The 12,795-nt window shown below is 53.2% G+C and overlaps 1 protein-coding gene across 1 annotated transcript in view; it reads left to right on the top strand.

Moving 5' to 3' along the window:
* Positions 1–12,795, top strand: part of LOC118653230 (CUB and sushi domain-containing protein 1-like) — a 213,225-nt gene that overhangs the window by 131,847 nt on the left and 68,583 nt on the right. Inside the window, exon 8 of the mRNA XM_036303903.1 lies at positions 2,131–2,208. Coding sequence (XP_036159796.1) covers positions 2,131–2,208 — 78 coding nt within the window. The remainder of the gene's footprint in view (positions 1–2,130; positions 2,209–12,795) is intronic.

Below are 12,795 nucleotides of genomic sequence, written 5' to 3'. Positions count from 1 at the left end.
CGCACCTCCCTTTCGGAGGCCTGGCCTGGCCCTGGGTGGCTATGTGCTCGGATAGGGGACCTGCAGGCTGTGGACAAACGCACCCTGTGAGGGACCCTCCTGAGGTGCACCCAGCTCCCTGTCTGCAGCCACACCCCTGCCGCACGGCCCCCTGGGGATCTCTGTGCTGCTGAGGGAGCTGCAGGGAGGCAGGAGGAGGGCAGGGGGGCGGGGACCCAGGGAAGAGAGGAAAGGGCCCTGGAGGGTGAGGGGCTCCTTCACTTCCACAGGGTGTGAGCCAGCTGTCCAATCAGAAGAGGGCGGCCTGGAGGCTGGAGGACCCTTCAGGACGGTCCAGGGCGGAAAGCCCCCCCACCTACCTTAGTATTTTCTTTAAGGAAGAGGGAGAAGGAGAAGCATCAAGGATGAGAGAGAACCATGGATCGGCTGCCTCCTGCACGCCCCAAACTGAGGATCGAGCCTGCAACCTGGGCATGTGCCCTGACAGGGAATCGAACCCTGACCTCCTGGTTCCTAGGTGGGCGCTCAACCACTGAGCCACGCTGGCCAGGCAGCACCTCCTTACCAAAAAAAAATCCTTGTTGCAGATGAGCCGAGCTCAGCCACACACACTTATTTGCAAAATTAAATCGATGGTTAGACATCAGGTGGGTCCCGTGTGTTCAGATCCAGTCACTGCACCGAGGCTGACTCTCTTCCTCTCCCATTTATTCTCCGAGTGCGGCGATGTGTTTGTCTGAGCTGTTTGCTTTGGGTGACATTTGCTCGGAGGAGTTCATGATCTCCACCGACTCTGTTCGTCAGTCACGGCGTCCATCTCCTGTCTCCTGAGTGAGCGCAGGGCACCGGATGTCAGCAGGAGGGGCGGCGATGGGCCAGGGAGGTGCTGGCTGGGTCGCTGTAGAGCGCGTCCGGGGAGATGACACGGGCCACACGCAGCCGGCAGGGCTGTGGGCCAGAGCAGGTCCCAGGCCCCTTCCCTGTTCTGTGTGGTCCTGGTCACGCATCACAAGCAAAGATTTGAGCCCCGATCTCCATGTCTTCAGCTCCTCCAGGCCCAGGTTCCCACATGTCAATCAGAAATGTGTAGGTGAAATATTGTTTTCTATTTCCGCCACAAGCGCCACCCACATGTTTTCCCAGACGTGAACAGGAGCCTGAGCTTTTTATTACATGTGAGGCGCATCCTACAAACATGGAGACACCTCCCCAAGTATCAGAGCAATGAGTCTAGAAACCAAGTCCTATATGTTCCCTTTAGGAGGGTCCGATGCACTTGTGCTCTGTTATTTAATACTAGAGGCCTGGTGCACGAAATTCGTGCATGGTGTGGGGGGTCCCTCAGCCCGGCCTGCACTCTCTCCAATCCAGGACCCCTTGGGGGATGTCCAACTGCTGGTAGTTGGACATCCCTCTCGCAATCCGGAACCGCTGGCTCCTAACCACTCGCATCCCTGCCTGATTGCCCCTAACCACCTCCACCTGCCGGCCTGATCGCCCCCAACTGTCCTCCCCTGCTGGCCTGAAGGCCCCTAACCACCTCTGCCTCAACCCTGCCACCATGGCTTTGTCCGGAAGGACATCCGGAACGTCTCCTGGTCTAATTAGCATATTACTCTTTTATTAGTATAGATTGTGTCCCTGATACGTAGAGGATGCTTGTCTCCTACTAACTCTCTGCCTTTGCATCTCTGCTGAACTCCGCATGATTGCATGAATATATGAATAAGTAAACGTGCAACTTTCATTTTATCTAAAATTTGTCGTGACTGTAGCAAATTTAGAAAACTCTGTTGTCACTACCCTTAAGCTGAGACGGGAATCTGCCTGAACACTACGGTGAAATGAGAGCGGTTTGTGGAATCGCCGTGGCTGGTGTGAGCAGGTTGGGTGAGGAAGGTGAAGTGTGTACCTGATTTTTAGCTTTCGAAGCTGAGGCTGTAAGACATGGCCCCGCTGTTTGATGGCTGCTGTTGCTCGTTCACGAGCCCTTACACTTCACTCACTTGGCATCACGGGCCTCTCAGCCTGTGGCCCTTTCCCGGGCGCGGTGGGAAAGCGCCGTGACGGAGCGCTGAGGGCGGACGCTGGCTGCCTCTGCCCGCTCACGCTCTCTTCTCTCTCTTCCAGTGAAAAAGGCCATCGAGCTCAAGTCCAGAGGCGTGAAGATGCTGCCCAGCAAGGAGAGCAGCCCCAAGAACTCCGTCCGTAAGTCCCTCCTTTCTGTGTGGTCCGTCGGTCGGTCAGTCGGTCGGTCGGTCGGTCGGTCGGTCCGTCAGCAGAGGGGGCGGGAGTTCTCCCTGGGCTGTTTCTGGAGAAGTCGGTCTGCGAAGGGCCCTCCCACCTCATCTCTGTCTACTTCTCTACCTTCCCCACCTCCGTCCGGGGTCTTTTCTGGAGAAAGAATGTGTGTGACCTCACGCTCGGGGGCGGGGAGGGGGAGGTCCTGTTGATTGTGGATCCTGCCTCCTGAGTGGATCTCAGCGCTGCCTCCTCTCTGCCCTCACCCGTCACCGGTGCAGCCCGAGGTTTCTCTCTTAAATAGATGTCTCCCTCCCAGGTTTTATCCCACCTTCTCTCTCCGTCCTAGTCGACCCTCCTTACCCCCGACCCCCCACGCACACTATATTGATCTCTGGGACATAGGTGTCAGGGTCTGTAATTTCTAATAAAATATCCCTGGCTGGGCCGCCGGCGTGGCTCACCGGTTGAGCGTTGCCCTGTGAACCAGGAGGTCGTTCACACACCCAGCTCTTCTACTGCTTTCAGGCACGAGCTCTGCTGTAAGGAGGTAGGTCTTCTGTTCTTATCTGAACACAACGGAACAGATTCGTGATTGCTCACTGGGTGTTAGGAAGCGTCTGTCCTTCCTCCCCACAGTATTAAACTGTCTTTTTGTCTGACGTGAGAATTAATCATTAGAGAAAATGAGGAGTTGAAGAAACGGTGAGCCTTCTGAGATCAGTGGTGAAATAAAATGGTAATGTTATTTATGCAGAAGGTGTGACAAAACTAAATTAAATGTTTCATGGAGAAAAGGGCACGGGCTTTGAAGCCAGAGAGACAGGGAGGCGAGGCTGTAAAATTATTTACCTCCTCCCAGCATTTATCAAATTAAAATGGAAATGATTTTTGTCGGCTAGACAGAGCAGGTTGTTTGTACATTCCTGCTCCAGAGGTGGCATTTCGTGGGCCTTCAGCAAAGCCAGGCCGTGGGGAACTTTCCAGATAACATTGGATAGAAGCAAAGAGCGTGTGCGTACGTGGCGGGTCAGCCGAGAACGGAGATGGCGCAGGGCCTCACTTTTCCGAGCAGGAGGAGGTGCAGAGCCTGAACTTGGTTTGTCAGATCTTAGAACACAGGTTCAGTCTCGGCGGTGAGGCCGGAACGCAGGCCTCCCCGAGTCCGTTCGGCCACGATCTGGGCTCCGGGGCTCTGACCTGGAAGCCAAGGGCCATTCATCCTCCAGCTCCAGGGACCCTGGGGGACGTGAGTTTCCCGTGAGCACAGTGAGACGGTGGCTGCGGGGGCTTCCCGGGGGCGAGTGTATGGAGACAATCTCACCAACTACAGCTCAGGGTGGATGTGGAACGTGGACCCGGGTGCCAGCTCATCCTCACGTGGGCCTGCGTCTGGGCAGCTGGGCCCAGCCCGGGTGCCGGGGCTCCGGAGACCCGCCTCTGAGGCCCCCGGGGAAGTGCAGGCACCGGGCGCTCTCCGTCCTGCAGGCGGCATGTCTGTACCTGGTCTCCCACCTGAGGGCCTGGGGAAGGAGGATATGGTCATGAGCACTGCTCAGCGCGGCCCACGGCCGTTGTCACTGCTGTCCCATGCGGGTCTCTGCTGACCAGTCTCACCGTGTTCACTCCCTACGGCTCTCTCTGACTCATGGACTCCTCTGGAGGCTGAGAGGGCAGCAGTGGCCGTGAGCCACCTTTCCCATCCAGAGGACAGGCCTGCCCACCGAGGTTCCACCTGCTGTGTCCTGAGCCCTGGCCTGAGGGCTGCGGGAGTTGGCCGGGCCGGCAGCTGAGGGGGGAGTGGGCATGTGAGGGCGGCGCTGCTTCCTCCCGGTGCCCCCGTAAGGCCCCTCCAGCGGGCTGTGCTCCGACTCAAAGGCCAGAGTTCACCGCTCTTCTCCAAGGGCGGACGCTGCGTAACCCCTGCTCTCTGGTGTCAGCACCGTCTCCCAGTCGCCCCTAGTACTGACACCCCGAGCCTGGGAGACGCAGTCCCCGCTGTCACTAAGTCCGCCTACCGCCCTGTGCCTGGCGCGTATCCAGGTTGGCTCTTTGAAAAACATATATATTTACTGATTTCAGAGAGGAAGGGAGAGGGAGAGAGAGATTGAAACATCAGTGATGAGAGAATCATGGATCGGCTGCCTCCTGCATGCCCCCCACTGGGGACCGAGCCCACAGCCTGGGCATGTACCCATGACTGGAGTTGAACCTGGGACCCTTCAGTCCGCGGGCCGACACTCTATCCACTGAGCCACACCAGCTAAGGCTCTTCCTAATTATTTTAAGCTTCGGAAAGATTGGGGCAGAAAGGGGCAGATGACGCAGCAGCGAAAACATCGGAATGAACTTGGAAACCCTCCAGCCTGCCTTCTCTGCTTGCTGAGTGACGAGTGACGGTGGCATGGCCAATTCCATCCCGAGACTGGGCCTCTGGATGCTGAGTCATCCCACCCCCTCCCGCTCGGCGTTTCAGCGATGCATGCGGAGCCTTCTCCTCTTCCTCGACACTTCAGTCTCTAACCCTCTAAGTCGCTGGGCCAGCCGACCCCTCAGTGCCCGCCCACCCCAATGGCCAGAACGAACGGAGGGAGGGGGAGGGAGGCTAGGCTGCTGTTTCTCAGCGAGATTGCTTTCCACGTGAGGGAAGACGGATGGCTGTACACACTCAGTATCGATTTGCTGTCACTCACCCGGCGAACGGATGCTCGCCCCGAGTCCCGGCCATTTGCTGTTACAACAGTTTGTGCCCGGCCGGACGGGCCTGTGGTTCAGAACATTGTGTAATGGGAAGCCGCCGAATAACAAACTGCAGGAAAATGGAGCCCGTAATGCATGGTCTCTCAGGCCCTGAGGGAGAAATAGCAAGGGGACTTTATGGGACAAATGGCCCTGGAATTCCCTGCCTTTGACTCTGAGCCATTCTGTCCTCGCTCTGTGTTTCCCAGGGCGATCCGTCTCCCCTGCCTTCAGAACCACCTGCAGGGAAGCTGAGTGACACTCCTGTCCGGGTGCCCAGGACAGGCCTGTGAATGAAACGCCGGTGACTGAACGCTGTCCTCTGTAATGTTGTCTTCCCTCTCCCCTGCCTTTCCTCTGTGACAGACGGCGTTCCTGGGGAGGGCTGATTCCAGGCTGCCTTCTGCAGCTCCTTTTGTGGCATGAAACTGCAAGTGGTGTCTTCGCTAATTTGCACAAAGATGCAGTCGTCACTGCTGGCGGTCTGAGTTGTCTGTGTGGCGTGGGGTGACCCGCTCGCCCCGCTGCCAAACTCGGCCCTTCTGAAGGATTTCTCCTCCCGCCAGCCACACTGCGTCCATCCGACCGTCGGTGCAGTGGCTAGATTCACAGTTGTTTTCTCTCAAGTTTGGAATTTGAGATCTGCTGGTGTGTAACCGTCTCCGTCTTTACACCCAACGTGCTGAGGTTGAAAGGGAGCGTGACTCTTAGGTCTCTGGCTTCTTGCCGTCCCGGGAGCCTCTACGCTTAGCGACAGTCACACACCTGGGCCGTTGCTCTCTGGCTCCCACCCGCCCTGGGCCTCTGGGCCTTGTGTGCAGGGGCCCCACAGTCTCCTGTCCCTGCCTCTATGCCTCACCCCGTCAGGGACCTTGCAGGGAGGTCAGTGGATTCCTGTCCTTCTGCTGTGGTTCCCCTCACAGCCCTACAGGCTCCACACCTCTGTTAACCTGAAAAAAAAACTTCGAACCTGTAAAGCATTTTTGTGAGCTTATTTGAGCCAAACCGTGGACAGTGGCCGGGAAGCAGAGTCTCAGTGGACGGGGACGATGCCCCGGAGAATGGCAGGGTTCACCTTGTTCTATGCATGACAGTCAGAGGAGGAGCGGTAGGCGGGTGACAGGAACTCCACTGGGGGTGGACTAGGGGGCGGGAGAAAGCAAGGGGGCACCTCTGGGATTGGATGAAGAGTGAGTGATGGACACAGGCTTCTTGCACTGGGTGGGTGCAGGACAGTTCACCGTCAGCACTTAACTCAATGGCAGTGAGGGGGTTTGTGGTCACTGGTTGCACGCTGAGGGGTCGGGAAAAGGGAAGTTACAAGTTCCCCCGCCTCCCACAGGTGTGTGATCCTAGAGACAACAGGCTCCGTAAAGATGGAAGTTGGTCTTTGTCAGGGAAGGTGCTGGCCTAGGACGTGACTGCCCGCTATAAACGGCTTTTATTTTTTTAATTTAAATTCTTTATTGTTTAAAGTGTTACCTATGTCTCCCTCTCCATTGACCTCTCCCCAGCCTCTTCTACCCCCAGCACACGCCCTCACCCCCCTACTGTCTGTGTCCATTGGTCATGCTCCTATGCATGCATACCAGTCCTTTGGTCGATCTCTCACCCCCCACTCACCCTCCCCTGCCTTCCCTCTAAGGTTTGATAATCTGTTCGATGCTTCTCTGTCTCTGGATCTATTTCTGGCATCAGTTTATATTGTCATATTCCACAAATGAGTGAGATCAGGTGATATTTATCTTTCTCCGACTGGCTTATTTCGCTCAGCATAATGCTCTCCAGGTCCATCCATGCTGTTGCAAATGGTAGGAATTCCTTCTTTTTTTACAGCAGCATAGTATTCCATTGTGCAGATATACCACTGTTTTGAATCCACTCATCTGCTGTTTCCAAAACTTGGCTATTGTCAGTTGTGCTGCTATGAACATAGGGGTGCATATATCCTTTCTGATTGGTGTTTCTGATTTCTTGGGATATATTCCTAGAAGTGGGATCACTGGGTCAAATGGGAGTTCCATTTTTAGGTTTTTGAGGAAACTCCACACTGTTCTCCCCAGTGGCTGCACCAGTCTGCATTCCCACCAGCAGTGCAAGAGGGTTCCTTTTTCTCCACATCCTCTCCAGCACTTGTCGTTTGTTGATTTGTTGATGGCAGCCATTCTGACAGGTGTGAGATGGTACCTCATTGTCGTTTTCATTTGCATCTCTCTGGTGATTAGTGACTTTGAGCATGTTTTCATATGTCTCTTGTCCTTCTGTTTGTCCACTTTTGAAAAGTGTCTATTTAGGTCCTTTGCCCATTTTTTGATTGGATTGTTTATCTTCCTTTTGTTCAGATGTAGGAGTTCTCTGTAAATGCTGGAGATTAAACCCTTATCAGATCTAACATTACCAAATGTGTTCTCCCGTGCAGTGGGCTCTCTTGTTGTTTCGTTGATGGCTTCTTTTGCTGTGCAGAAGCTCTTTATTCAAGGTTTAACTTTCAGACCATCCTTTGTGTTCACTTTAGGTCTCTGAGTTTGCAAGGCTGCTCGCTACCCAGGCCTTCCCTGAGTTAGTCAGCTTAGCACATGGCCCCTTTTCATCAACACCATCTACATAATAACCCACTGTGGCCCCAGCTGGTTTGGCTCAGTAGATAGAGCATCAGCCTGTGGACTGAAGGGTCCTGGGTTCAATTCAGATCAAGGGCACATGCCCCAGTTGCAGGCTCTATCCCCAGTAGGGGGCATGCAGGAGGCAGCCGATCAGTGATTCTCATCGTTGATATCTCTCTCTCTCTCCCTCTCTCTTCCTCTCTCTGAAATCAATAAAAAGGTATTTAAAAAAGAGGTAAAGCAATAATAACCCATTGTGTTCCCTAGTGATATTGTTAGAGTTACTACGTCTGTGATCCACTTGCTAGAAACGCAGCTTGTGGCCAGTTTTGCTTTTGGGGGACCTCGCTGCACCCTGACCATGTGACGTAGGGAACCAGGATGGAGGCAGTGGTGTGCGTGTTGCTAAGGAGGAACAGGCTCCCGGCCCCTGGCTGGGCAGGTCGCCGCCCTCCGGCCCTAGATCTGGCTTGAAGCAGATGTGGACAGTGGGGGAAATAAGGGCCCCATTAGCTCTGTGCCCTGTGAAGGTTAGTAAAACTCCAGGGGCACTTGCTCCAGGCCACTGGCTCCACCATAAAATGCAGTCATCCAGTTTTGCAGTTGTTAAAGGTCCCAGTTCTCTTAACAAAGACCAGTCCTCTGGTCCCCTGGCGGCTTGAGTATTGTGTGAATTGCTTCATAAATCAGGTGAGTAAATTATGCTTGCAGTTTCTCACCAGGCCTTTGTCACCACAGGAGCTAAAATATCTGTGAAAGTGCTGGGGGGATCCCTGCTGGGCAGGGGACTGTGGTCTACCAGCTGGCCTCCCTGGTCACTGGAAGGAGCTCCACAATTATTTAACACCCCATTTACATATATAATTCCTTAAGTAACTAGGAAAAAGCGTCTATTAAATGTGTAAAGCCAGGAAGAGGATGATGCATTATAGATGATGACATTGTATTGTACCCCTAATAGGCGGTAAAATGCTTTTTTAAAAATACTAGTGACCAACATTTATTAAGTTACTAATATATGGAAGGCATGTAACCCTTACAGTTACCTGTGAAATGATGCTTATTAAACGGATCCAGCAGACAGTCCTGTAACCGGGCAACCCGGGGTCTGGCTGCCTGTCACTACTTGAGCCGATTCAGCAGACATGGGGTTGAATCATACATGAGCATTCATTCCCATCCTGCCGGCAGCAGGGGGAGCAGCAGGTCAGCCACACACATCTGCCCTGCAGCCCCCTCTATAGGGTCAGACAAGGAGTACCTGGGGAGGAAGGGTTACAGGCATGGGGAGTAGGGGGAGGGGTGGGACCCACACCGGGGCCACAAGACTGTGAATCTGTCCGTGATGATAGGCAGTTCCTGCATGGGAGTGCTTCCAAGATTGGCTCCCAGGTCCAAGGTTGACTTCCTGGTCCAAGATGGACTCCCAGGTCCTGGGGGCGTGCAATTCCCAGCCAGGCCAGATGCCCTTTCTTAACCTACACAGGACGATCAGGTTAACAGCATCATTACTATTTCCCACCATCAGAGCTGGTCCCCAATATTCTAGTTTTGCCCCTGACAGTTCCAGAGCATAACTGATCAGCTATGTGAAAACTCACTTTGCAAAATAAGTAGAGAATGCATGCTTTTATGTCCAAAAACTCCTGGAAAACAGCCACGGTTCTGAAAGAACCCTACAGATCCTAGCATTTCCGTCACGTTTCTTAGCAGCCCAACATGTCCCGATGGTTCATCAAATTGTATAAAGTGACTCGCTCTTCCCCTCTGACGGTGACACCCCCACTGCGTGCAGGGCCTTGGATGCAGCCCAGGTGGTTCTGGCCGCAGTCGGAGGGGGATCGCTATTTTTCTAATTAAATTACCTTCTAAGATCGAATGTTGGTTCGCGAGTAACTTCAGTCAGAAAGTCGAAAGATGAAACTAATTAATTGCGGGAGCTTCTTTGAGAATTCAATCAAAGCTCCCCGTTTTAGTGCAAGGAAACGGGGTCGGCCAGGTAACTCACTCGGTTAGCTCAGGTGGAAGGAGAAACAGCAGGTTCGGCACAGTCCTCAGCACGTCGGGAATCAGCCCACAGCGTCCCCAGGCCGCCTCATGTTCTTTAAAACCCGTTAAAGGTGCAGGAGGAAACAGAGCCTTACAGCGCGGTGCTGGGTGGCCTGCTCCTGGCTTACAGGGCGATGGAGGGAGTGGCCCCAGCTCTCAGGGAGAAGCCCCTTTGCCCAGAGGGACAGCCTTCCCCCGGTGAGACATGAAGAGGTGAGGGAGCGCTCTGACCCGTGGGGCTAGGCTGATAGGAGCTGGCTTTTAAGGGGCGTGATCCGTGAGTTCAGTAGCGTGGACCTGTCAGAGGAGCAAGGGCCGAGTGCTCCAGTAGATCGAGGGGTGGAGGAAACCCCGCCCTCCCGCGATGGGGGACAGTGCCTGGAGCATCCCCCCGCCCTCCCGTGATGGGGGACAGTGCCTGGAGCATCCCCCCGCCCTCCCCCGCGATGAGGGACAGTGCCTGGAGCACCCCCCCCGCCCTCCCCCGCGATGGGGGACAGTGCCTGGAGCAACCCCCGCCCTCCCCCGCGATGGGGGACAGTGCCTGGAGCACTCCCCTGCCCTCCCGCGATGGGGGACAGTGCCTGGAGCATCCCCCCGCCCTCCCCCGCGATGGGGGATAGTGCCTGGAGCATCCCCCCGCCCTCCCCCGCGATGGGGGACAGTGCCTGGAGCATCCCCACACAGAAAGGCTGGTGGCTCAGCCCTGCCTGCAGTGCAGGGGACCCTGGGAGGGGACCCCTGGGTGTGGCCTGCACTGTGCCTTTAGACATTGACATTCCTTGCTTGGTCTGCAGGCTGTTTCTGTGTAGAATGTGTTACTGTAAGAAAACATTCAAACCTGTAAAGAATTTTGTGAGTTTATTTGAGCCAAAAGAAGAGATGTAAGTGGGTTACATGGAATCCATTGGTGACAGATTAGGGGGGAGGGAGAAAGCCAAGCCAGGAAACCTCTGGGATTGGATAAGAAGTAGAATGATAGACACATGCTTCTTTCACTAGGTGGGTGCAGGACAGTTAACAGTCAGCACTTAACTCGATGACAATAAGGGGTGTGTGGTCTCCACAGAGCAGTGCCTGTGCTTTGAGGGCCTGGAAAAAGGAAAATTGCTTGGACGTTCCCACATTATGTAGGTGCAAAAGACAACAGGCTCTGTTAAGGTAACGATGGACCTCTGTCAGGGAAGATACCGGCCCAGGATGACTACCCACTGTAACGGCTTTTTAATTAAAAGGTTTTAATTTCAGACCATCCGTTGTGGTGACTTTAGGTCTCTGAGTGTGCAAGGCCACCACACAGGCCTCCCCTGAGCTAGTCAGGTTAGAATGTGGCCCCTTTTCATCCACAAGTGTAGAACTCTACACCTTGGCAGGTGATCTGGTCTATACACAAAGGTGAAGAAACTCATAAAAGGTTCTCATTCATAACCTCATGATTGACTAATCATTCTCATGAGGATTCATGTGAGATCGTATGGTTCCATATAAATTTCTGGAGTGTTTGTTCTAGATCTGTGAAATATGCCGTTGGTATTTTAGCAGGCATTTCATTGAATCTGTAGATTGTTTTGGGTAGTGTGGACATTTTAATGATGTTGATTCTACCAATCCATGAACACGGTATACTCTTCCACTAGTTTATGTCTTCCTCTATCCCTTCTTTCAACAGCCTGTAGTTTTCCAAGTACAGGTCTTTTACCTCCTTGGTTAAGTTTATCCCTAAGTATGTTAATTTTTTGTTGCAATGGTAAGTGGGATTGTTTTTTTAGTGTCTCTTTCGGAGAAGTCATTATTGGTGTATAAAAATGCCATTGATTTCTGAGTATTAATTTTGTATCCTGTTACATTGCCAAATTCATTTATTAAATATTTAAGGTTTTTTTGGTGGAGTCTTTAGGGTTTTCTATGTACAATATCATGTCATCTGTGAATGACAGTTTTACTTCCTCCAAGTGAGATGTACTAATCTTGAAATAATGGGATTTAAATTATGAAAATGAAGTTTAATCCACATGATTTTAAAAAAGAAGACGAAATGTAGTTTACAAATTGGTATTGTTTTTCCCCCCCAAAATTCTTAACCATCTATTTCTAGTTTGGCTGCACATTTTTAGGTTGAAAATGGACAACTCCGGTTCCCGTTCGTTCTCTGCTGTCTTGGCTGCAAAGGGAAGAGCATTAGCATTCATCGTCAGGCACAGGCGCGGACGGTGGCTCCCCCGCAGAGCAGCTCACTGTTTGTTGGGGGTTGTTGTGTTTTTACCATCTCTCCAAATTAATCACCGCACTAATTGGATTAAATTGGAGGATTTAATTATGGGAGTGATTAGATGGATTAGGCAGGGTCCTTATTCGGTCAAGTCCCTAGAGTTCAATGCATTTGCATGACTTTCCTGAAGAGAAGGCAGGGGAAGCAAAGTGCTAGGAGGGCGCATATGCCCAGAAGGAAGGTGACCCTGAGTTCAGGTGAGACTCAGGGGATGAGCAGGATGAACAGACGGTGTCCGTAGGGAGCACCCCATCTGCAAGCGCTGCCTGTGGTAGTCGTTCTCAGGACAGTGGAGGGCAGCCCTTTGGCTTGTTACACCCCCTGCTTCACAGGGTGAACTCTCATTTGAAAGGTCAATAAAATAGTGTAAAGCCTGTGACATCCTGGCGGGACTCTCTCACTGTGTGCCTGGGAGAAGCATAGCTGTCAGTAAACGACCGTGTTCTGTCATTGACGTGTGAGAATTTGCCCCCAGCCCACCCCACCCCACAAGAGGACGCCTTTGCAGCTTTTGTGTGGGAACTTGCACACAATAGCGTTCCGCACGCCGGGAAGGCTCTGCCGTTGGGAAATGACCCCGTACCGGTTCATCACGTGAACGGCCGTGTGGAGCGCCCAGCGGCCGCCTCTGCGAAGCAGGAGGAGGTCCCTCCCACGAGGGGCATGTTTGCGGACGGACTGCCATCTCCCTCAGGGTGTCCTGTCCTGATGCTCAGGGCGGGGCTTCGCCGCAGACTGCCCTTCCAGCCCGGCCAGCTTTCCCACCTCCAGGCACACTTTTCTAGGCTCCACGAACAACGATTTATAACCCAATTTTAATTGTTTTAATATATATTTTTATTGCTTTCGGAGAGGAAGGGAGAGGGAGAGAGAAAGAAACATCAATGATGAGAG

Source organism: Myotis myotis, unplaced genomic scaffold, assembly GCF_014108235.1.
Source record: "Myotis myotis isolate mMyoMyo1 unplaced genomic scaffold, mMyoMyo1.p scaffold_m19_p_39, whole genome shotgun sequence".
In the NCBI taxonomy this organism is placed as follows: Eukaryota; Metazoa; Chordata; class Mammalia; order Chiroptera; family Vespertilionidae; genus Myotis; species Myotis myotis.
Note: the sequence above shows the minus strand (reverse complement) of the source record. Positions and strands in the feature narration are given on the sequence as shown.